The sequence below is a fragment of the Squalius cephalus genome (assembly GCF_949319135.1).
Source record: "Squalius cephalus genome assembly, chromosome: 9".
NCBI classification, from domain to species: domain Eukaryota; kingdom Metazoa; phylum Chordata; class Actinopteri; order Cypriniformes; family Leuciscidae; genus Squalius; species Squalius cephalus.
The window spans coordinates 33,007,948-33,033,280 of NC_137130.1; the positions used below are offsets into that span (position 1 = coordinate 33,007,948).

The 25,333-nt window shown below is 41.9% G+C and overlaps 1 protein-coding gene across 4 annotated transcripts in view; it reads right to left on the reverse strand.

The window, feature by feature from the left end:
* galnt13 (polypeptide N-acetylgalactosaminyltransferase 13) overlaps positions 1–25,333 on the reverse strand; it is a 122,376-nt gene that overhangs the window by 81,817 nt on the left and 15,226 nt on the right. For all 4 annotated transcript variants that reach the window (XM_079880247.1, XM_079880250.1, XM_079880249.1 and 1 more), the window contains exons 3-5: positions 11,591–11,759; positions 8,143–8,309; positions 2,752–2,959 (exon numbers count right to left, since the gene is read on the reverse strand). In XM_079880247.1, the coding sequence (XP_079736373.1) occupies positions 2,752–2,959; positions 8,143–8,309; positions 11,591–11,759 (544 nt within the window). The remainder of the gene's footprint in view (positions 1–2,751; positions 2,960–8,142; positions 8,310–11,590; positions 11,760–25,333) is intronic.

Sequence of the window (25,333 nt, forward strand, 5' to 3'; positions counted from 1 at the left end):
AAGCTGGCCCCCTATAGCTTTAGTATTCAGTACATACCTGGCAGTAGAAATGTGGTCGCAGACGCTTTGAGTAGGCAACCCTTTATCCGTGGCTGTGTCTTTCAGAGGCTGATTTCTGAGCCGTATGGTGCACTGCTGGAGGAGGCAGAGCAAGTCCGTGAAAACACCATTCAAGATGTTTTCAGGTAGAGTAAAAACACCTGTAATATTGAACATTGTCTCTCTGCAGGTTCAGAATCATGTTCACTATCGGCAATCCTTGATGTTCACACAGAGTGGGAAGTCGGCACAAGAGATCGAGCAGGCCAGTGGCTCACTCAAGATACCCACCAGTTGTTGTCTCCAGGTCATAGTCCCCTGCCAGTTTTCTCATTGAGGTAGTAGCAGGAGAAGCAGCAGGATGACAAAACACTGTGTAGAGTCTTGTTCTATGTGAGCAGAGGAAGGAAACCATCTAGATGTGAGCGAATAGGAGAAACTCACAAGGTAATAAAAACACTTAAACAGTGGGAGAAGATCAAAATGCTTGACGGAATACTCTACAGAGTGTCCAAGGATTTCCTGACTCAAAAAAGGAGACTGCAATATGCTGTTCCAAGTTCGCTGGTGAAGCAAGTTCTTGAGGGCATTCATGATGAAGCTGGGCATCAAGGTCAGGGAAGGACTTTATCCCTTGCAAGACAGAAGATTTTCTGGGTCAGTTTGGAACGGGATGTGCGTGAGCATGTTAAATGTTGCAAACGCTGTGTAATGAGTAAAACTCCAGAACCTGAAGGAAGAGCTCCTCTGGAATTGGTCTGCATAGATTTTTGGTCTGCGGAGAATTTCAGTGGGCGCAGCGTGGATGTCCTGGTCGTAACAGACCACTTTACTAAGATGGCCCATGTTTTCTCTTGTAAAGACCAATCGGCGAAACAAGTTGCAAGGCTGTTGTGCGATAGATACTTTTGCGTATATGGCTTCCCATAAAGGATCCATCCAGATCAAGGTGACAATTTCGACAGCCAGGTGATTCATGAACTGCTTGAAGTTGCTGGAGTGAGGAAGTCAAGCACAACTGCGAATCACCCAATTGGCAATGGTCATGTTGAACGATTCAACAGAACTCTGGGTGGTATGATCAGGGCGTTGCCACCTAGGACCAAGCAGAAATGGCCACAGATATTGCAATCGTTGACCTTGCTTACAACTGCACAGCCCATGAGTCAACTGGGTTTGCGCCATTTTACTTGATGTTCGGCAGGGTTCCAAAACTCCCAGTTGATGTAATGTTCAGCAGTGTGGAGTGGGATGATGTCGTCATTGATTATGATACGTGCGTAAGGAGATTGAGCAATGATTTGAAAGAAGCTTTGGCCCTTGCTCAGAAGAATGCTGGGACCAGTCATCGACGCCAGGCAGACCTTAACAACAAGAGGACCAAAGGTTGCAGTATTGAAGTTGGGGACCAAGTCTTACTGGCTAACAAAGGCAAATGTGGTCGAAGGAAATTGGCAGATAAGTGGGAATCCACTCCATATACAGTTGTTGCCCTGAATCCTCAATGTCACACCTACCGTATCCGCAACACCCATACTGGTCATGAGAAGACTGTTCATAGGAACTTGCTCCTTCAAGCAAACTTTCTGCCGATTGAGGTTGAAGAAGTTGAACCCTCATTCAGTGACAGCAGTGAACCAGTTGATGACTGTAGTGGAGTAGCTTTGAGCTATGATATTACAACCATGTCTGAATGTAGCAATGCCAATCGAACTGCCAGTTGGGTAATGTAAGGTAATGTAAGGCTGTGATGTCATGAAATTGAACGTGATTGATTGCATTTTGAGTGTTTTATTGATGCTTATTTTATTTTATTGATATATTTTTTTTCTTTTAATTTGTTTGTGTAAAATCTTTAACTTTTTACATTTTTCTCAAACTAATTAATTCACTGATATGAGTAAACATTAAACTAAATTATATTTTATCTTGTATATTATTGCATATGCCAAATAACGGTAACATGTATTTTGTGGCTTACAAAATTTTGTGATTTTTATTTAATTTATTTTATTATTGTCTTTGTTTTGTAACTATTTTTTGAGTAAATTAAGATCTTGAGAAACACACTTGTCATTGACGGGTTCGGATGTGCTTTCTCTCGCTCTTCTAACGAGCGTGCTGACTGAAGGGGAGAGATGTGTATCCCAAATAATTCACTGTGCTCTGTGTATCTCTGCAGCGAATAAAGCATCCTGAGACCCCTTCCATCGACATTATCCATTATCTATCAACAATATTATAGCCTACATGGGGGGCTGGGAAAATGGTCTTTGCCCTTACAAAAAAACAAGTATACTTCAAGTTCATTTTATTAGTATACTTAAGTAAAGTTCAAGTTTATTTTAAGTATATTTTATGTAGTAAGTATATTATATTTAAAGTACATTTATGTAGTATGTAGTAAGTATATTTAAGTATATATTAAGTATATACTTGTAAGTATACTACTAGTTCAATACTACTTGGGACTAAACCGGCCCACTTTTAAGTTTATAAAAGTGTAACAGTTGACATGTAGTTGCAACGTTGCTTATAGTAACTATAATGTCTAAAGTGCACTATAGAGATAAAGTGTAATCGGTAAAATAATGTGAATAACACCGGAAGCAGTGGCAACATGGCAGGGCCCACTCTCAGGATAGAAATAAGGTGGATAGAATTCAAAGTTCTAGACTCAGGAATATAGTGTTGTCTGTAGAGTACACTCACCTGTCCTCTTTGATTCGGGCCAGCAGTGGCTCTAGCCACCCTATAGTGCACTCACAGTGGGCGTCCAGAAAGGTGATGACCTGCCCTCGCGTGGCAGCTGCACCCCTCAGCCGTGCTCGAATCAAACCGGATCGCTGTTCCATCCTCAAAATTCGGACTGGAACCTCCAGAGTTGCAACATAGTCCTCCAATTTCTTCTTTAGAAAATCTGGAAGAAGAAGAAAAAAAAGATGATGTCATCTACATAGATGAGTCATGGTGGACAACACAAGAGTTTGGTTCCAAAACGTAACAAATCCATTTTGATTAATTTGAGTAAAAATGTGTTGTCTTTACCAAAGAAAGTGGCAAGATGAAAACCACTATTTTCTGTTTCAAACTTTCACATAGCATTTTTAGGTTATAATAACATAAAAAATTCAAATCCAGATTTTGATTTTCAAAGATGTATTATAAAATCCGCTCTGAATCTGATTAATAAGGATATTGTCACAAAGTATAACATCCCCATTCAACCATGCACCCCACCTATCAAAATCAAGACCATCGATGACACACTCATTGGAGAGGGGATCACTCATCAAACAAAAACTCTCACACTTAATGTCGGTTTGCTGCATCAAGAGTCTATCACACTGTACATCGTTGACTCTCCCAAATTCGAGATTATCCTGGGACATCCCTGGCTATCTATTCACGACCCTGACATTTCCTGGTATCATGGTGAGCTGACACATTGGTCCACATTTTGTCTAAATCACTGCTTTCCCACGAAACCCCAACCATGTCTCACAACCAGCATTGAAAGTTCAGATACCCTAAAGACTGTGAACATCCCCACCTATTACTACAATCTTTCTGAAGTCTTTAGCAAAACCAAGGCCGCACAGCTACCACCACACCGACCCTGGGACTGTGCTATCGATCTGCTTCCCAATGCCATGCCTCCCAAAAGCAAAGTTTACCCTCTCTCCCGAACTGAAAGTCAAGCAATGGAAGAGTATATTGAAGAGGCTCTGAAATCAGGTTTTATTCGTCCATCAAAATCTCCAGCAGCTGCAGGATTCTTCTTTGTTGAAAAAAAGGATGGAGGACTAAGACCCTGCATCGATTACAGAGGACTAAATAATGTGACTGTCAAATTTCGTTATCCCCTTCCTTTAGTACCCTCTGCCCTAGAACAGCTGCGGGAAGCCACCATTTTCACTAAACTGGACTTAAGAAGTGCCTACAACTTAATTAGGATAAATGCTTTTCTCACCACCAGGGGGCACTATGAGTACCAAGTTATGCCGTATGGGATGGCCAACTCACCCGCCATCTTCCAATCATTCATCAATGAACTCTTCAAGGACCTTCTCAACCAGTTTGTGGTAGCCTATATTGATGACATTCTCATCTACTCCAAGTCTGAGGCAGAGCATATCAACCATGTTAAAACAGTCCTCTCTCGATTACTCGAAAATCAGCTCTACGTCAAAGCAGAAAAATGTGAATTCCATGTTAATCAAACCTCGTTTCTAGGCTACCACATAAGTCACCATGGAGTAAAGATGGATGAATTAAAGGTTCAAGCAGTCACCGAATGGCCCCAACCCACAACAGTCAAGGAATTACAAAGATTCTTAGGCTTTGCAAACTTCTATAGACGCTTCATCCGCAACTACAGCACCATAGCGTCCCCCCTAACATCACTTCTAAAAGGTAAACCCACAAAGCTAAGCTGGAATAAAGAAGCCACCAATGCCTTTATCACCCTGAAAGAAAGATTCATGTCTGCCCCCATTCTGAAACACCCAGACCCCAGTTTACCTTTTATAGTAGAAGTGGATGCCTCCGACTGTGGAATCGGGGCAGTACTCTCACAGAGACACAGTCAACCAGGCAAACTACATCCATGCGCATTCTTTTCAAGGAAACTAACCGCCGCTGAACGGAATTATGATGTGGGGAACAAGGAACTGCTATCCATGAAGGCAGCCATCGAGGAGTGGCGACATTGGTTGGAGGGGGCGATCCACCCATTTCAAATCATCACAGATCACAAAAATTTGGAGTATATCAAAAGTGCAAAACGTCTTAACCCACGTCAAGCTCGTTGGGCTCTATTCTTCACTCGCTTCCAGTTTATAGTAACCTATCGGCCCGGCAGTAAAAACTGTAAAGCTGATTACCTCTCCAGACGATACGACCTTCCCACAGAACATCTCACCCCAGAACCCATCCTTCCTCACTCTGTCATCCTCGCTCCAGTTTCCTGGGACATCATGTAGGAATTACAACAAGAACAACAACGTGAACCACAACCTGCTCACTGCCCTCATGACAAACAGTACGTACCACTATGTCTACGTCAACGTATCATGCAATAGATCCACACTTCCATTAGTGCAGACCACCCTGGTATTTCTCGCACTATTCGTCTGCTACAAAATTCATTTTGGTGGCCTGCAATGGCCAAAGAGGTCACCGCTTATGTAAAGTCTTGTCAAGTCTGTGCCCAGTCCAAAACCCCTAAAAAATTACCCTCCGGTCTCCTACAACCACTACCCATCCCACAACGCCCATGGTCCCACCTATCCATAGACTTTGTCACTGATCTACCTCCCTCCGACAATTGTACCACTATTCTAGTCATTATAGACCGTTTCTCAAAATCCTGTCGCCTAATACCATTAAAGGGACTACCTACTGCCATGGAAACAGCCCAAGCCCTGTTCCGCCATGTCTTCCGAGTATATGGTCTCCCAGAAGATATTGTCAGTGATCGGGGCACACAATTCACTTCCCAAGTCTGGAGAGCTTTCTGCAAACAGTTGGATATTAATGTTAGTCTCACGTCAGGTTATCATCCTCAAGCCAACGGCCAAGTTGAACGCCTCAACCAAGAAATCGGCAGATACCTACGAACCTACTGCAGTCGAGAGCAACATCGATGGTCTGAGTTTCGACCTTGGGCAGAATATGCTCAGAACTCTCTCACACACACATCCACAGGCCTGACCCCCTTTCAGTGCGTCCTGGGGTTCCAACCTGCCTTGCTCCCGTGGTCTGGCGAACCTTCCTCAGTTCCAGCGGTGGACGACTGGATTCAACGTAGAGAAAGGGTGTGGGACAGTGCACACGTCCGTCTCCAGCGGGCAGTGATGACACAGGAGTTCCAGGCCAACAGACGACGTCGCCCACATCCTCCCTACCAACCAGGACAACAGGTCTGGCTCTCGACGAAGAACATCAAGTTACGGCTGCCAAGCAGGAAGCTCAGTCCAAGGTATGTTGGCCCTTTTAAGATTCTTAAGAGAATTAATGAGGTCACTTACCAATTGGAGATTCCTGATAACTACCGTATCTCTCCCTCCTTCCATGTCTCCCTCCTCAAACCGGTCCACCCGAATGCTGACCCTGTCCATGAGACCCCAGAACCACCACCTCCATTGGACATTGATGGAACTCCTGCTTATCAAGTGAATGAGTTACTAGACTCAAGACGAAGAGAGGGTCGGCTCCAATATCTGGTGGACTGGGAGGGCTATGGACCTGAGGAGAGATCGTGGGTAGCCGCCCGGGACATTTTGGATCCATCTCTCATCGAGGAATTTCATCGAGCCAGACCCGACCGACCAGCGCCACGACCACGGGGACACCCACGTCGAGCTCCAGGAGTCGCTCCTAGAGGAGGGGGTTCTATAATGCCAAACCAGCAGAGGGAGCCCTCACCTGAGTACTGACTGTGTTCCACTCCCTCTGCTTCTTCTGCACTCATTTCCTGTTTGACTGCTATTTAACCAGAGACCATTCTTGTACTCATTGCGAAGTATTGCCAGTTTACCTGCCTTACCGAGCGTTATTCCCTGTTTATCCTGCCTGTCTTCTGTGTATGATTCTGCCTGGTTCTCTGTTTTTCGATTTACTGGATTTTCCCCTTTGTTTTGGTTGCCTGATCGGACTGATGTTTTTGCTTGGACCTATTGCCTGCCTACTCACTCTTGCCTTTTGGAATTCCCCTTTGTATGTTGAAAGATCTGACTGCTACCTTGGTTTTGACCCTCTGCCTGCCTTATCGTATTTGTTTGTGGAAACTGTCTTTAATAAACTTCTGCACATGGATTCTCACTCAGCCTCAGCGTCCTCGTTACAGGCACTTAGTCTTAGAGATCAAACATGACAATCTGGGGCTCAGGTCAGGAAGCAGACAGACTGGCGATCTACGCCAGACTGGCAATTCACGTCTACTGCGATCTCAAAATTCTGGCCAGTTGATAATACCTAGAATATCAAAATCAACTGCAGGTGATAGATCCTTCTCCTATTTAGCACCTAAACTTTGGAACAGTCTTCCTTACATTGTCCATGAAGCAGACACAGTCTGTCAGTTTAAATCTTGACTAAAAACATCTCTTTTATCTGGAATTCATATAGAACATTATAAATTTCTATTATTCAAATCAGTTAAATGATTATTAGGCTGCATAGATTAGGTCAGCCGGAACCGGGAACACTTCCTATAACACCTGATGTACTCGTTACATCATAAGAAGAATGGCATCTACGCTAATGTTAGTCTTTCTGTTTATTCCGAGGTTTACTGAAGTCAGCCGGATCCGGCCCGTATCCAGATCAGATGGTGGACCTGCGCCTGGACCCATCCACAACGCATCCCTGAAGTGCCAGCCTCATCAGCCCTGTGAAGGCCTCATCGACACGACAACAGTCGGCACTGATCCTCAACAAACTCATCTCCATACCGGCGTGATGACTCCGTCTTTCAACCAGATGGATCTGGATATATATTCTGAATGTTCTGATCCAATCTGACTTCTGACCTGTAATACTGCCTGAATCATAATCATACACTGTTCTTTCGTTGGCCAAAGGAGAACTGGCCACCGACTGAGCCTGGGTTCTCCCAAGGTTTTTTTCTCCATTCTGCCACCTGATTGAGTTTTGGTTCCTTGCCACTGCTGCCTTGGCTTTTGGCTTGCTTTGTTGGGGACATTTAATATTCAACAATATTATTGATCTGCCTTACTTAAGGTGGACTATGACGCAGTTTTTTTCTAGAAACAAACTTTGTTGTATTATTTTCATGTTATCATTGTGAAGCTGCTTTGATACAATATGTATTGAAAAAATCACTATATAAATAAAGGTGACTTGACTTGACTTGGATTTTTTTTCTTGTACTTTTGTCAGATAAAGTTTAAAGAAAATGAACAAATCTCATATTCTTGATTTTATTACATTTTACTAAATGTCCCAACTTTTCTGGATGTGGGGTTGTAGAATTGCACAAAGTTATTCTGCCATTGACTGCTAGTGTGATACCAAAGGAACTACTCAATATGGAAGTATAATTAATATAATCAGTAAATTAAGTGATGTGATTAGGACCTCTCTCGCTGGCATCATCCACCAGTAGTATCTCAAGCAGCAGGTGTCTGGGCGAGCGGTTTATGGCGCTGTGTACTGTTCTTAGGAGTGTACTCCATGCCTCATTATGAAACACGATCACAATGCTGGTGTTTGGAAGGTCATCAGGGTATGTCTTCGTCTTACAGCTGAGGAACAGACAAGAACAGAAACATGTTTAGACGGAGTCAAGTCAGTCAGTTTTATTTGACCTTTCACAATACACAATAATTGTTTCAAAGCAGCTTAATAGACAATTATGATGTTAATGTTGATGAAATGTTAATATCTTTATTCCTTGCATTTAGCACATTAGAGCTGGGTGATAAAATATAGATTACATTTTGTGGCGATACAAACAATCAAGCTGCCAAGATTTGCTATATAGTATACAGTATATTGCTTTGCGCGAGTGTACTGAAACATGCAGGTAAACATAAGGGTGGGCAATAATATAGTTTACATTTTGTGACAATATAAACAAGCAGATGAGATTCGCTATTTATGGGTTATGTTGTGTGTTACTAATTAGTAATGTGGTGACAGGACAAGACTGTTTCCTTAAGACCATAAGAATTGCAAAAAAAAAAAAAGTAAAACATTGTTATGGTCTTTGAGTATATTGTGCATCATTCTATCATTTTATGCATAGCTTTCAAGGCACATTTTTCCCAGGTCGCATTAATACAATGATCTCTGACAATGATAGTGAACACTGATTTCATACAAACACAAAACCAACTCCTCTTCAACAGACTTGGAAATATATGTTGCTTGCAAACTTTTAATTAGAATACATAACTATTGAACGGCTGTCAATGAAGAAAGATGCTTTTTTGCAAGAAACATGGTAATTATGATATCTAATGATCTATCAAGCAAGATATTGACCCTCTGCGTCAAATACCTATATTGAAAATAGCATGAAATGGTTCTCTTCATACAGTAAAAGCCAAAATCACTTCAGTAACAGAATCTGGTCTTTCTCTTCCATAAAGTGTATAAAAAGGACTATATCAAGCACTTGAAACAGGACTGACAAGTGTATTCAGCTGCTGTCTTAATGTAGCCACATTTTCTAGTGGTCTAGCATCACCAAGAGATTCTAAATAAAGCATGAAACTGCACTGGAGATGGTGTGAGCTGAAAAACAGAAAGAATGAGAGAGGGAATGAAAAGAGATAGATGAACAGCTAGGGAAGAAGGTTTCTGATTCTCTTTGTGTGCACAGACAGGATGGGGGCAAAAGGGTACAAACTGGAGACAGATTACAGATGATGGCATGCAACATCTATCTATGAATACCACAGCGACTCACAGGAGATTTCTACTGTAGGCAGTGAGTGAATTGCACAAACAATAGAGCTGCTGAGTTATTTTACTGCAATATTATACCAATGTTGTTGCTCTGGGAGACAAATTGATTTAATATCACCCCAAGGTTTTCTTACATGTTTTTCTAAAGTATTAATGAATAGTGCTTGCTATGGCAAGCCTCACTATTTCTATTGCTCATAGATGCGATTTAAACAAACCCATAACAACAAAGTATTAAACTTGAGCATGTAACTCATTCCACACTGTGGTATTGGCATAATTGATTCCTCAAATCAAGCAGCTTGTTGGCTATTAGTTTTGTAAGTGATCTGACATTTTCAACAATTTCGTTGTCCAGCTGACAATTTTCACCCGGTAGATGATAAAATAGCAAAACTATTCCACAGACTTAAATTTAAGGAGAGACCCGATCAACATATCTGTTGAGACCAGAATTTCTAGACTCGGAGGTGGGCTCTATTAACTTGGGGTGGTAAGCAACCATCTACCAATGATCTTTAATTGCCAAGAAAGAAGACTCACATATTAGCAAGCTTAAAACCACTCAGAATAACACCTTAGCAAATTTAAAGCAAGCACCACTTTTCTTCAGGAAGTGTAAAAATCTAGTTGCTCTCCTCCCTCTTTCTTTCTCAGTGCAATGAAAAAGATCTTTGTTTACAGAATCCAAAGAGCCATTCGACTTACATAATAAAATCCCAGAGAGCTGTAAGAGCAAAACATGCCACATTCATCTGGTGCATTTGAGTTATGCCACTGTTCAGCATACTGAAGGATGTCACCCCTCCCTGCATTCACTGATGTATGATTCTCTTGGAAGAAGCATTTGCTCTGCAGTTTACCAAAGATATGGCATTTTTGTTCTCCGTTTCATCCCATTTGTTTAATGCTTCATTTTTAAATATTAAGGGAATGTGTAGTGACAGTTAAATGCTTCAGGAAACTACTGTACAATAAAAACTCCAGAGCTTTTACAATTATAAATAATAATAATAATATTAAACAGTAACTAAACAATATGTTTTGATCCTTACCACCTATTCTTGTTGAAAGTTAAATAAAAAATCTCTCATGTCATGACAAAATGGATGTTTAAAACATTTTAACTCAATTAAATCATTTAAATCTAAATTTCTAAAACAGACGGAGAGATGTTTTCAGTACATATTAAACGTATTGAACTTAAAAAAAATTCAAACTTCCATGGTTTCCTTTATTTTGTCATCTAATTGGGCTTGTGTATTTTTGGTTGATATTTGCGTACAATATATCAGCTCAACTAACTAACACGAACACAACTATCTAATCAATTCATAATCTTAACCCATTCTCCCAGAAAAATTGCTAGATTTAGAATGTATGTGTACAAAACCACAAAACTTTTATCAATGCCATGACAAATACCCTATTGATGATTATGTAATCATCATGGACCAATAGAAGTTTGAAGGTGTTTGACAGCCAGCGCAAAGTTTTCTAGAAAGTATGCACTAGTCAGCTGTTTGGAACCACCGAAGCAAACTCCTAACAAACTTTGCTATGGCCAGATTTAGTTCAAAATGGGGCCTTGTATTAGTCATACCTGGGGCATTGTATAATGAAATTTTGATGAGTGGTTCATGAGAAAAAAATCACATACAAATATTATTTTTAAACTGAAACTGTTTCATTGTGGAAAGTCCTTGAGGCTAATTTGTTTCCATGAAGACAGGGACTCTCATGTGAAATTTTAAGTGTCTAACTCAAACAGGCTAGTGGAGCTGATGGCAAATGTAACCATGAATTTCGAGGTAACCATTCATCTAATAAATGCACAAAATGCAACTAGCCACAGAAACTCAGTGTCTGTAGTTTTCACTATATAAATGACAAATTATTGCTTTTTATATCATTAAAAAAGAAACATAAAAAGTCAATTTTTTTTTTAGTTTCTTGTCAATGTCTTTCTTGAAATCTTTCTTCATAAAACACCAAGGACAACAAATAAAAGCTGATTTGTGTTTTTGGAATTTTGACAGCAGATTGGATACTGTGATTAGTGTCATTAATGTGATCATGAAGCATTTGTCTGTACAAACACACACATGCTCACCCGTCCAGCCGAACATCTGGCAGACTCCTGTTGAGCGCGATCATGTCACTGGCCATCAGGTTGAACTGATTGATTTTAAAGAGCTCTTTCATTTTGTCCTGCTCATCTTTGGGAATAATCACAGCCTTCCCCATTTGACCTGGAGCCTCGTAGGTGCGCGACATCACCGCTGGAACAGAGAAAGCAGGGTGACAGTCAGTGTGGATTATTTATTAAAATTGCATGGTACTCTGTCTAAACCTTGTGCCCACCCATATATTTATTGCACATACGTTTTGTCTCTGTTTGGATTGTTAAAGGGGTGGTATAATGCCCTTTTCACAAGATGTCAAATAAGTATTTGATGTCCCAAGAGTGTGTATGTGAAGTTTTAGCTCAAAATACCCCACAGATATTTTTATATAGCATGTTAAAGTTGTCACTTTTTGAGGGTGAGCAAAAACGCACCGTTTTTGTGTCTGTTCCTTTAAATGCAAATGAGCTACTGCTCCCAGAACAGAGGGCGGAGCTTCAAGAGCTTGTGTCATTTTACCTCACACAGACATGCACTGGAAATTTCAAAAACTTTTAGCCTTTTATTTTAAAACCGAAGTCAGAAAGATGGAGAGAAGAAGTGATAACATGTAGACAACATTTCTGAATGGTTAGTTGGTGAATTTATGTAGTTTATGTGAAATTATCTTCTAGTCAATGATTAGCATATTCTGTCTTGATAATCTATAAATCGCATTACGGGGGCAGGTTTATGTACATTTTAGGGTTAGTAATGTCACTAACCCGGGAGTTATATTGTGTAGTCCTTACCAGCCGTTTGTTGTGGTCCTTAAAAAGCAATTTATTTAAAAGAAAATATCTCCCTTTGCTTTGAACTTTGAGTGTTGTAACTTTGCAGATGTTGTTTATGCTCAAACAGCAGCATCAAACACTAACTAAAGTTAGAAAAGTGAAATCATATTCAACCACCCCTTTAAAAGGGTCAGCCATGACATCAAAAAGGTGCAATTTGCATCGAAATTAAAGGTAATTAGAATAAAGTTCTGCCCTTCATTATTTCTTGTTGAGCATCCCTTTTCACTTAGAAGTTAATATTTGCAATTTACTTCACATATGGAAATAAAATGGCTTGTAAATACTCAAGCTCAGATATCACAACCACATATTGCACATGACTTGTGGTATTCTGTCCTAGATGCATGTTCCATCTACACAACACTGACAGATAGCTAACAGGAGTCATAAAAGGTGCAGACACAGGAGTAAAATTTAAAGATTTACTGTTATATTCTTTCCGCTTCCTTCTCTCTTTTTTTTTTTTTTTTGTAAAAAGGCAAAGCCTTTCCGAGGCACAAAATTGTAAAGGAAACAGAGAGATGAGACTTGTTGGCCAACCACATGCAAAGAATCTGGAACACTGTAGTTATTTCCTGGTTAGCCTCTAAGTCAAGTCAAGTCATCTTCATTTATATAGCGCTTTTAAAGGGATACTCCACCGTTTTTTCATATTAAACTATGTTATTCCCTTAACTAAGACGAGTTGATACATACCTCTCTCGTCTCAGTGCGTGCACTAAATCGCTCTGTCTTGCGGCGAAACTTTGTTAGCCCAGTTCATTCAATATGTGCCAAGCAGAGAAGCTTCCAAACACCTCTACGTTTTTCCTATTTAAATACAGTTACTCGCGTAGTGTAACTCGACCTAGGACGGTGACACAAAACAAAACATTGCGCTTTTCTAAGCGTGTAAAATGGATAACTATATTGTATGGCGGAATACCATAGCAAGTGCTTGGAAGCACTTCGACTTCGGCGCAGTAATATCTTCACTCGTGAAAAATCCTCTCACCGGCCCCCGCTCCCTCTAGTGAAGATATTACTGCGCCGAAGTCAAAGTGCTTCCAAGCACTTGCTATGGTATTCCGCCATACAATATAGTTATCCATTTTACACGCTTAGAAAAGCGCAATGTTTTGTTTTGTGTCACCGTCCTAGGTCGAGTTACACTACGCGAGTAACTGTATTTAAATAGGGAAAACGTGGAGGTGTTTGGTAGCTTCTCTGCTTGGCACATATTGAATGAACTGGGCTAACAAAGTTTCGCCGCAAGACAGAGCGATTTAGTGCACGCACTGAGACGAGAGAGGTATGTATCAACTCGTCTTAGTTAAGGGAATAACATAGTTTAATATGAAAAAACGGTGGAGTATCCCTTTAACAATGTAGATTGTTCCAAAGCGGCTTTACAGAGATACACGGATATTTTGAGATTGTTTTGGCTTTATAGCAGTTCTTGAATAAAGAACTCAACCAAGAGTCACATGATCTAAACCAACCACTAAGAAAACATCTTACAGTCATCAATTTCTTTGTTGTAACACCAAACTGCCACAAGATGGTGCTAAGAAATAAAAAACAAATGTGTGCCATGACACTCCCCACCTGGCATTGTTTAGAGACCACTATATAACCTGAGAATGTTAACATAAGACCATACAAAATATCAGTCCTTTGTTGGCATGAGCAGAACTGTTTCCAATATAGGTCTGAGGAATGTCTTGATTGTCCCATTCCTTGCAACTCTTGGTTCAACAGTTCTGACTCTTTTGTCACTAATGGTGAAAATATTGGTCACAAGAGCCATAGGCCATTCATTGCGCTTACTTTGCGCTTTGCTTCGGCTTTGAAGCGTTGCAAGGAATTCATGCCTCCATCTGCCCCAGAAAGTGTTGGCGAGATATTGCACCCTTCCCCATTGTTGTCTATTGAGATTCGTTTCCTTGAAGTCACCTGGAGGTGGGAGGAGTGTATGACCCTTTTGAGTTAGGAGCATGGCTGTCGTCAACAAGAAAGGTGAATCTGGGTCTGTGGAAATAGGAACAAGGGGTCTTGAATTGACAATTCCTGTAAGCTCTGCCATCAAAGTAGACAACACTTCATGTGTCAAGCAGGAAGGACTGATCTGTTGGAGCATGGAATCTAGTATGCGCCTGGAGACTCCTATCATTCGCTCCCAGGCTCCTCCCATGTGGGATGCGTGAGGTGGATTGAAGACCCATGAACAACCCTCTCCACCAAGGTACTTCCTCACACTAGGCTCTTGAGGATCATTTAGCACAATTTCCAGCTCCTTACAGGCTCCTACAAAATTGGACCCACAGTCAGACCGGATTTATTTAGCAGGTCCTCACAGAGCAAAAAAAACTTCTCATGGCGTTTATAAAGGTGGATGAATCCATGCAGTCAATCAGCTCAATGTGTATGGCATGAATACTCATACAAGTGAAAAGAACAGCCCATCTTTTGCTTTGAGCTTGTCCTCCTCATGTGCGCCTTGTGACGACTGTCCAAAGTCCAAAAACATCAAGACCAACATAAGTGAAGAGAGGTTCAGTGCTCAGGCGATCAATGGGTAAGTCCGCCATCTTCTGCTCAGTTACCTTCCCACGAAGCTTGTTGCATATGACTCACTTGTGTACAATGCTGTTGATAAGCTTCCTAAGACCAACAATCCAATACCCTGCATTGCGGATAGCTGATTCAGTGAACACACGACCCTGATGCTTGACTCGATCATGGTAATGCTCCACAAGTAGCTTCGCAGCATGACTGCATCCTGGAACCATCAAAGGAAACTTCTCTTTGAGATCCAGAGTTGCATTTTTAAGCCGACCTCCTATCCTGAGAAGGTCTCTACTATCTATGTAAGGGTTCAGTTTTTTCAGTGCACTGTGCCTTACGATGTCATTTCTTTTGGCGATGCAGGTAAGCTATGGGTGGTAAGCTCCTCTCTGAACGCTCTTGATTACAAATTCTTCTGCTTGTAACAACTCTTTCACTGTAGCACAATAGTAGAGACTTAGCACAATAGTGCCACAATCTGCAGGCTCTTTCTGTATCATCAGACGACTTGTAAGTCTGGGCAACATGTATGAGAAAAGCTATGGCTCTGACTAATGACCTCCAAAAAGAGAATCGCTCGAATCGTTCAGTCCAGCTCGTTTGTGATTGTCTCTGCTATCTCTGCAGCTAAAACCGCAGCTCCTAGTTCCAGCCTGGGAATGGTATTGGCAGTTTGCTGAGCTAATTTCGCCTTCCCTAGGACAAACCCGGTGTGACATGCTCCTTTGCCATTGATGACACGAAGATATGCCACTGCTGCAATCGCTCTGACAGAAGCATCAGAGAAAATGTGGAGTTCCTTCCTCAGAGCTGTAGAGAGAGTAGTATAAACATACAGTATGTTTTAGGAATCTCCAGCTGTTTAAAATCTTGTAGGGATTTCCTCCATGCATTCCATGCTCCTTCTTTATCTTCAGGGAGAGGACAGTCCCAGTCAAAAGCCTCACCTGAGAGTTCTCGTAGCAGGAATTTCCCTTAAATGATGATAGGGGCAACAAACCCAAGAGGGTCGAAGAGACTGTTGACAGTAGCCAGTATCCCTCTGTGAGTATAGGGCTTCCTAATGTCGGTTACATGAAAGGTGAATGTGTCCCCCTTCACATCCCAGCTAAGTCCAAGACTACGTTGGATGGGAGTAGGGTCAACTTCCAAGTTGAGATCTTTGAGTCCCTTCGCATGATCTTTGGTCGGGAATGCACTCATTACTTCCTTGCTATTAGAAGCGAACTTGTGCAGTCTTAAATTCGAAGTGGCCAGCATTTTCTTCGTTCATGTCAACCGATTGATTGTTCCCGCAGCTGTGGGTGTCGCCAAAAGTCCATCATCGACGTAGAATTCTCTTTCTACAAAGTGTTTGGCGTCTGAACCATACTCCTCACCATAAGCCGCTACTCGTCGGAGACCATAAATGGCTACAGCAGGAGATGGACTATTACCGAACACGTGTACCCTCATGCGGTATTCGATGATCTATTTGATGGTGTCATTATCCTTGAACCAGAGGAAACGAAGGAAGTCTCTATCTTCCTCTTTCACAATGAAGCTGTGAAACATCTACCAGCTCCCTTCTAAAACGCAGTAAGACTCCCAAGAGGCTATTTAAGTCAGGACCAGAGAGAAGAACATCGTTAAAGGAGATGCCCTGTTTTTGCGAGCTGGAGTTGAAGACAACTCTGATCTGACCGGGCTTCTGTGGATGGTACACCCCAAAGGTAGGTAAATACCAACATTCCTGTCCTTCTCGAAGAGGAGGGGCTACCTCGGCATGGTCACGATCAAAGATGTTCTGCATGAAGGTAACTAAATGAGACTTCATCTCAGGCTTCTTTTCCAATATGTGCAAAAGGGAGGTTAGGCGTGTTAATCCCCTGTGGGGTCGGCGGTCGCGCCGGCGATACCAGCTCGCTTTTTTTCTTATCAGTGCAAATAAGACTCAAAATACTCTGTTGATTTTGATCTCACATATAAGTGTTGTGCATCATTCAAAACTGTTAAATGTCTTCTTTTATTTGTGTACACTCATAATAAAAACAAAATGTTGTGTTTTTCGTAAAATAAAGAAAATAAACAATGCGCATTCTGCCGTCTCTCTCAATGTGAACTTCATTCTGAAACGCGACAGAAAATGACCTGTAACTCAGCGAATGTTTGTCACACAGACTTGAGATGTATGTCTTTACAAAGCTTGGAGTCTCTATTTTTAAATGATGTCAATTATATCAAAACCAAATATTCCCTGTTTAAGTAATCCGTATGAAAGCAATGACAGTTTCTCAAATGCATCCTCATTAACTCTAATGTGACCACACCCACGTACGCACGAGCGATTGACATGCAAATAGTCCACATGAAGGAACGCAGACCTGTAAATGCCCATTACCTCAAAAACAAAGAATCAGAGACTCCAGTAACGTACTCATCTGCTTTTCATCGACTTTGGAAGACTGTGTTTGTGCTGTGCTGTTTACCTTGGATTTACCTCAGAAGAATTAGAAAAAACACGATTTGAAGATGAGAAAGATTTTTAAGGTAAGACATGTCCACTCATAATAGTAAGCATGTTATTGTTGTATAAACTCAAACATTGTAGCTACTTGTAGCTACACACAAAACATTAGGCTTCATGTTTTTAATTACTCCAATCTCATTTCATAACGTCATAACGAATGGAAACATTTGAAGTAACATATGATATTTTTCTCTTAGATTTTTCTCTAGTGTAGTGTTACTGAAGTGTTCAGGTTTGACGATTTATAGGCCGCCTGCTATAGGCTATTGTTATTATTATTTTATGCAGCCCTACACTTATATGCCTACAAGGCCTGTCTCGGGCCTCAACACATGGACAAGGCTTTAGAGGTGGTTGACATGGTTCATCTCCAGCAGGAGACAATAACCTCAGTTGAGACTGATTCATGATGTAATCACAAGTGCGATCAGAAACTTCTCTCACATCAGAAATCCTTTCTCTGAGCTCACTATCTGCTGATGATGAACGAGGAATGATGGAGTTAGAGCTTGCTTTCCTTGAACTTTAGTACCTACTTGTGCGGGTGCCTTTTTACTATTCGGTCCTAGATGCGTGTTACATCTACGCAACACTGACAGATAGCTAACAGGAGTCAGAAAAGGGGCAGACACAGGAGTAAAGTTGAAAGTTTTACTGTTATATTCTTTCCTCTTCTTTCTCTTTTTTTTTTTTTTTTTTTTTTTTTGTAAAAAGGCAAAGCCTTTCTGAGGCACAAAATCGTAAAGGAAACAGAGAGATGAGACTTGTTGGCCAACCGCATGGAAATAATCTGGAATACTGCAGTCATTTCCTGGTTACCCTCTAACCCAAGAGTCACATGATCTAAACCAACCACTAAGAAAACATCTTACAGTCATCAATTTCTTTTGTTCCTTTGTAACACCAAACTGCCACAAGATGGTGCTAAGAAATAAAAATAAATAAATAAATGTGTGCCATGATGTGGTGTATGAACACAAAGAAGACTTTCAGAGCCTTCACTGCAGCTAAAATCCATCTAAACTGGCAACCGTGTTCTAAACCATTGATCCATGTTATAGGATCTGTCAACACAGACACTTTCTGTCCTTGACTTAACACTGTAATCAAACAGAGATAGCAAAGAGAGCAAGCAAATCAACATGATTTTGTTTTTAACCCTTAAACAGGCAAGAGTAGAAAATGATAAGCAAAAAATATTTTTTTATTTTTTATATCATCTGGACTTAAGTAAAACGTATCCAAAAGAATTTGCCTGTTTAGGGTATAAAAAAAGGACCAAATCTATAACTGTAACTGCCATTGCATGTTTAAAACAATTATATGCTATACTTCTCCTGATCTAATGTTGAAAAATTATATATCATTCGAAAGCTTACGAACTGAAGATTCAGCCTGTGAAAACTGTTTTGAAATCGGACCCTGCGTTACCATAAAAATGGTACTTTAACCCCTTAACTGTCACCCCTTTTTGAGAATGGACATTAAAATGCACTATTCAAACTTAAATGGTTGTAATTCAAGAATGCTTTTGGGTATAGACCTAAGTTCGGTCTTGTTTTAAAGAAAACACTCTGCAGATTATTGCTGAAGTGAAAGCACTTAAAAAAATGAAAGTATGAAAAAGTTATGGAAGTTTAAATTTACAGTAAATCAAATATACTGTACTTAATATTCTTTTATATAAAATATCTATTTTACAAAATATGTTTTACTCTAAAATTAATATAAAATCATAGCCATATATCTAACCATGTTTTGTTTCAAATTTGAAGTTGATATCACAAAACTTGAAGTTCCCAGGAGATTCTGTTTAGGCGTAATACTAGAAATAGCCACCGGGTGACATACATTCCATTGAATTTAATTGTATGCATTCTGCTGTAACAAATTGATACATTTCTGTCCAAATATCACTTCTGTCACAAAATATCAAACTTTGAGACTCAGACCTTTCTGACAATATTTTGTCAAGATTAGAAAAGGTTTTGATCATAAATTATGAAACATGATTACACCCAAAAGGGGTGGAGCCAGAGAAAAGAATTTAGACTACCGTTTCTATGGTAAAGCAAAGTCCAATTTCAAAGCGGTTTTCACAGGATGAATTCTGAGTTTGTAAGCTTTCAAATGATACCTAATTTATGATAACTACTAAATTATGTGATGTAATAAAAAAGGTGATAAAAAGACAGTGGTGGAGGAAGTACTGAATCTCAGCACTTAAGTAAAAGTACAAATAACCAGAGACATATTTACTTTAGTAAAAGTAAAAGTACCACAATGAAAACCTTACTTAAGTAAAAAGTAAAAAGTACCTGATTTTAAATTTACTTTAAGTATTAAAAGTAAAAGTACTTTCATAACAGTTTATTCTCTTAATGTCTATATTCTAATAATTAGTGCTGTAACAATATGCAATATGAAACCGAAATCGCGACACTCGGATCCACAAACCTGTGTCGCGGTGCGAGTGTGAGAAGGCAGAATCGCGACACACCCCTTATTTGAAGTTAACATTATACAATACGTAGACCTGGATAAATTCTTTAAAATTGGGCAATCCCAGCGTTATGGACGTGACAATTGCAGTAAAAACTTGAAATGTAAAACTTGAAATGTAAAACTTGAAATGTAAATTCTCAAATACCAATTGAAAGTGTTTATATATCCATACTCCCTTAATAAAGAAGTCCAGACATTAGAAAAATACTAGTCTACAGACACATGCGTTTTATATTTAATATGAGGGAAATATAAATCCGTAACGGACGTGACACAAAAAAAATCTTTAACTTTTAGGTGGCAAAATATTTTTTAGTAATTCTGTTAATTTCACTGCGCAAACCAAATTAATATACCCACCGGATGAAGAAGGGTTGGCTCTCCACAGAACATAAAATATTCATTTTATTTTTTGTGTTCACATTTATGAGGAAAAAACAATGTTACGGACATGTCAAATTCTCCGTTATGCACGTGAGCGCTCTGAAAGCGGCACTAAAATACTGCTTTAAAACGTTCACAGAGACCTCAAAAGCCCTTCTTTAAAGTGAATTTCGTTTCTTATTAATTGTATCTTAATTGTAATCAATGTTGTATCAATCAATTGCCTGGATTTAATAAATAAGTAAATATAGCAGAAAATAGATCAGGACACGGAGGCGCGGGCGTGTGAACTGGTGAAACTCATGAACCGAAACTCAGGTCTGTACTTGCCTCACAAGTATATATAGAAAGCTTGAAATGTGTACTTTTAAACAGAACAATTCAAAACGAAAGAAAACAGACTGTTCTCTGCATGTAATCCGTATGAAATGTGCATTTCTCTCTGGCGCGTTCACTGCAAAGATCGCGCGTCAGCATCAATTAAAATGTCTCCTTGTTATACTTTACATATTCATAATCATTACTTTTGCCGGTTCTTTGTGACAGCTTTTAGGTGCTTTATTGGCAGCGCCACAGTTACATGTTACATGAACGCGTCAGCACCGAAAACATGGAGATTTTTTTCAATCCCTGTTTTGGCAAGGGGAAAAACTGATCAGAAAATGTAACGAAAATGTAATGAAACGTTGTAGAAATGTAGTAGAGTAGAAAGTATAATAATTGCTGCAAAAAGTAACAAAGTAAAAGTCAAAAGTATGCACTATTGATTCTACTTAAGTAAAGTACAGATACGTGAAAAATGTACTTAAGTAAAGTAACGAAGTATTTTTACTTCGTTACATTCCATCACTGTAAAAAGATAATATTTTAGAGGATAATATATATATATATATATATATATATATATATATATATATATATATATATATATATATATGTTATGCTTTTTAGAGGATAACATTATTTTATCATTTTTTATTGACAAATACTAGATTATATGTTTTATTATGAACTTTTAGCATGAAAACCAAAGTTTCAATTATTAAAAGTGTGTGCGTCGACTTTTTGTGACAAACGCCAGAACTCCTGTTATGATGTAGATTTTTTGAGGTGCACTCTTGTCATAAATCCATCTATTACTGTTCCTACATAATTCGTAACAAAAAACAGAGCTAGAATATCTATTTAAGAGTCTTAGACCTTTCCAACGATATATAGTTTGTCATAATTAGATAAGGATTTAATTGTAATATAGTGAATTAAAAACTCAAAATACACAGATAGTCAAAATTAGAGTTAATCCCTTTTTTATACCCTAAACAGGCAACGTGACTCAGGAGTCACATATATTTCAAATTGTGCTAAATAACAACATGAACAACATATTATTAATTAATTTTCATCTTCAACACTTTAAGACAATGTTCACAATTAATGTTAGCAGTATTATTATTATTTTTCCAGAAGAAAAGTAAGTTTAATATATATTTACTTTCCTCAAAATCTGAATGTCCTGCACCACCGGTAGCCATGTTGGATTTAGGTCAGGCTGACTAATTTATCACAAAAAACTTGAAGCAAATCATGTTACCAGCATATTCAAGACAGACCAGGCTGTGATAAATGATAAAAGGATTTGATGAAAAAATCGTTCTTAGGCCCCAAAAAAGACAATAAAAACAATGTGACTCGTGAGTCACGTTGCCTGTTTTAGGGTTAAATTGATTTTTTTGTTTTTGCTTTAGAGAAAAAAAAAAATCAGAGGCCTGATCTGAGCAAAATATGCAATTTGGTGCAGAGCTCTGAGCTCCCTCGGCTCCACCGTGGTCCGTCATCCCTTGAGCTCCCTCGTCCCTCCAGCTCCACCTTGGTTCATCGTCACCCTGGTTCTATCATGGACTTCCGGGCCTCCGGCTACACCTCAGTCTTCCACTTGACTCCTCCTTCGCTGTGGCTATGCCTTGGTCCTCACTTCCTCCGCACCTTAGATGATGCCCTGAACCAAGTGTGCCGCACAAGTGCTGAAAAGTGAAGCCAAAGCGTCTTGATCGCCCCCCAGTGGCTGGTCGCAGTAATGGACGCGATGGAAACTAAACAATCAAATTACACTTCAAATAAGTTTTTTCCAAAGATGTTTTCTGTCATTTAAGGTAGTTTTTTTATCACTCTATTTAAGTTTAAGTGTTCGTTTTTTTAAACTTTATCTTAGTTCGTTATTGTCACGGTAAAACTTAAGAAAACGAGGAAAAACTCAAGTGCAGAGGAATGGTTTAATAAACAAAAGAACAAAGTAAAACAAACACCCACGAGGGGGAAAACACAACTAAATACAAAACAACAACTTCAAAAACAAACATACCAGAAGGGTCACGGGAGAACAGGAGACGTGTACAAGACAACAATCCGACACAGACTGCAAACACAAAAGGAACTTATAAAAGGGACAAATCAGGCAGGTGATGAGGGAACAACAGGTGGGGCAAATGAAACCAATCATGAGATAACAAGGAAGGTGGGGTCAAACAGAGACAGGAACACAAACACCACATGTGCTACACGAGACAGGACAGGCATGTGACATTACCCCCTCCTTAAGGAGCGGCTACCAGACGCTCCACTAGGGACGGGAGGGACGGGACAGACAGACCAGGGAGGGACGGGAGGGACAGACCAGGGAGGGACGGGAGGGACAGACCAGGGAGGGACGGGAGGGACAGACCAGGGAGGGACGGGAGGGACAGACCAGGGAGGGACGGGAGGGACAGACCAGGGTGGAACAGGGGAAATGGACAGTTCGGGAGGCCAGGGCGGACCACAGAGCTCGGGAGGCCAGGGCGGAAATGTCAGTCCATCTGGCGGCCAGGGCGGAGACCTTTCCCCGGGTGGCCAGGGTGGAGACCCTCCCTCGGGCGGCCAAGGCGAAGCAGACAACCCATCGGGCGGCCAGGGCGGAGACTTTGCCTCGGGCGGCCAGGGCGGAGACTTTCCCTCGGGCGGCCAAGGCAGAGCAGACCATTCATCGGGCGGCCAGGCCGAAGCAGACGACCCATCAGGCGGCCAGGGTGGAGACTTTCCCTCGGGCGGCCAGGGCGGAGACTTTCCCTCGGGCGGCCAGGGCGGAGACTTTCCCTCGGGTGGCCAAGGCAGAGCAGACCATTCATTGGGCGGCCAGGGCGGAGCAGATAGTCCATCAGGCGGCCAGAGAGGAGACGACCCCTCGGGCGGCCACGGCGGAGACGACCCCTCGGGCGGCCACGGCGGAGACTCCACCGGCTCAGGAACTGGAACAGAACCCACCGGCTCAGGAACTGGAACAGACTCCACCGGCTCAGGAACTGGAACAGACTCCACTGGCTCAGGAACTGGAACGGACACCACCGGCTCAGGGACTGGAACAGACACCACCGGCTCAGGGACTGGAACAGACACCACCGGCTCAGGCACTGGCACTGGCACCACCGGCTCAGGAACAGACACCACCGGCCCAGGAACAGACACCACCGGTCCAAGTGTGTGCGTAGCCCACACACACCACATGGCTGTGGCCATAATGGCCAGTGTCGCGGTCACTGAGGGTTCAGGAACAGACACCACCGGCTCAGGAACAGACACAGAAATAGACACAAGCACTGGCTCCGGCTCAGGAACAGACACTGGCTCCGGCTCCGGAACTGGCTCCGGCTCAGGAACAGACACTGGCTCCGGCTCAGGAACAGACACTGGCTCCGGCTCAGGAACAGACACTGGCTCCGGCTCAGGAACAGACACTGGCTCCGGCTCAGGAACAGACACTACCGGCTCGGGCACTATAACTGGCACCACCGGCTCCGACTCAGGAACGGACACTGGCTCCGGCTCAGGAACAGACACTACCGGCTCGGGCACTATAACTGGCACCACCGGCTCCGACTCAGGAACGGACACTGGCTCCGCCTCAGGAACGGACACTGTGGGTCCGAAAGGCATCTCCAGGATTCTGGCCAGACGTTCGAAGTAATCTGACAATGTCCCAGAGGTCACCAGAATGGGTCTCAGGGGTTCATGCTCAGCAGGACTGACGTGGAGTTCAGGCTTGGGTGGACTGACGTGAAAAGACGACTCGTTGGGACTGACGTGCTCCATCTCTGTCTGGGCAGACGTGACGTGAGCCGTCTCTAGCTGGGCAGACGTGACGTGAGCCGTCTCTGGCTGGGCAGACGTGACGTGAACCGTCTCTGGCTGGGCAGACGTGACGTGAACCATCTCTGGCTGGGCCGACGTGACGTGAAACGTCTCTGGCTGGGCCGACGTGACGTGAACCGTCTCTGGCTGGGCAGACGTGACGTGAACCGTCTCTGGCTGGGCAGACGTGACGTGAACCGTCTCTGGCTGGGCAGACGTGACGTGAACCGTCTCTGGCTGGGCAGACGTGACGTGAACCGTTACGGAGGGAGCCTTTCTCCTCCTCCTGTGTTTAGGAGCCACCGGACTCTGGACCACCTGCACTGGAACCACTGGGACCACCGGCGCTGGGACCACCGGCACTGGGACCACCGGTACTGGGACCACCGGCACTGTCACGGAGGGAGTCTTCCTTCTCCTCCTCCGTTTAGGGACCACCGGAACTGAGACCCTCCTTCTGGACTCTCGCTCCTGAAAACGAGCGAGACCCTCCACCATAGCCACAAAAGTACTATTATCATATGCCCTTCTAAGCACCCAATCCATAGGCTCGTCAAGGGCATAAAAGAAAAGGTCCTTGAGGGGCTCTTCATTAAGTCCCAGTCCCTCTGCTGCACTAAGGAATTCGGCCGCGAACTTCCTTAGGTCAGCTCCCTGCTGGCGGAGCGCAATCAGCGACTGAACACGAAGAATGCGTTCATACTGTGGGCATGAGACAGGGGGAACAAGTGGATGCTGGGAATTCCTCTGCTGAGTCTTTGACATGGTCGGATCGTTCTGTCACGGTA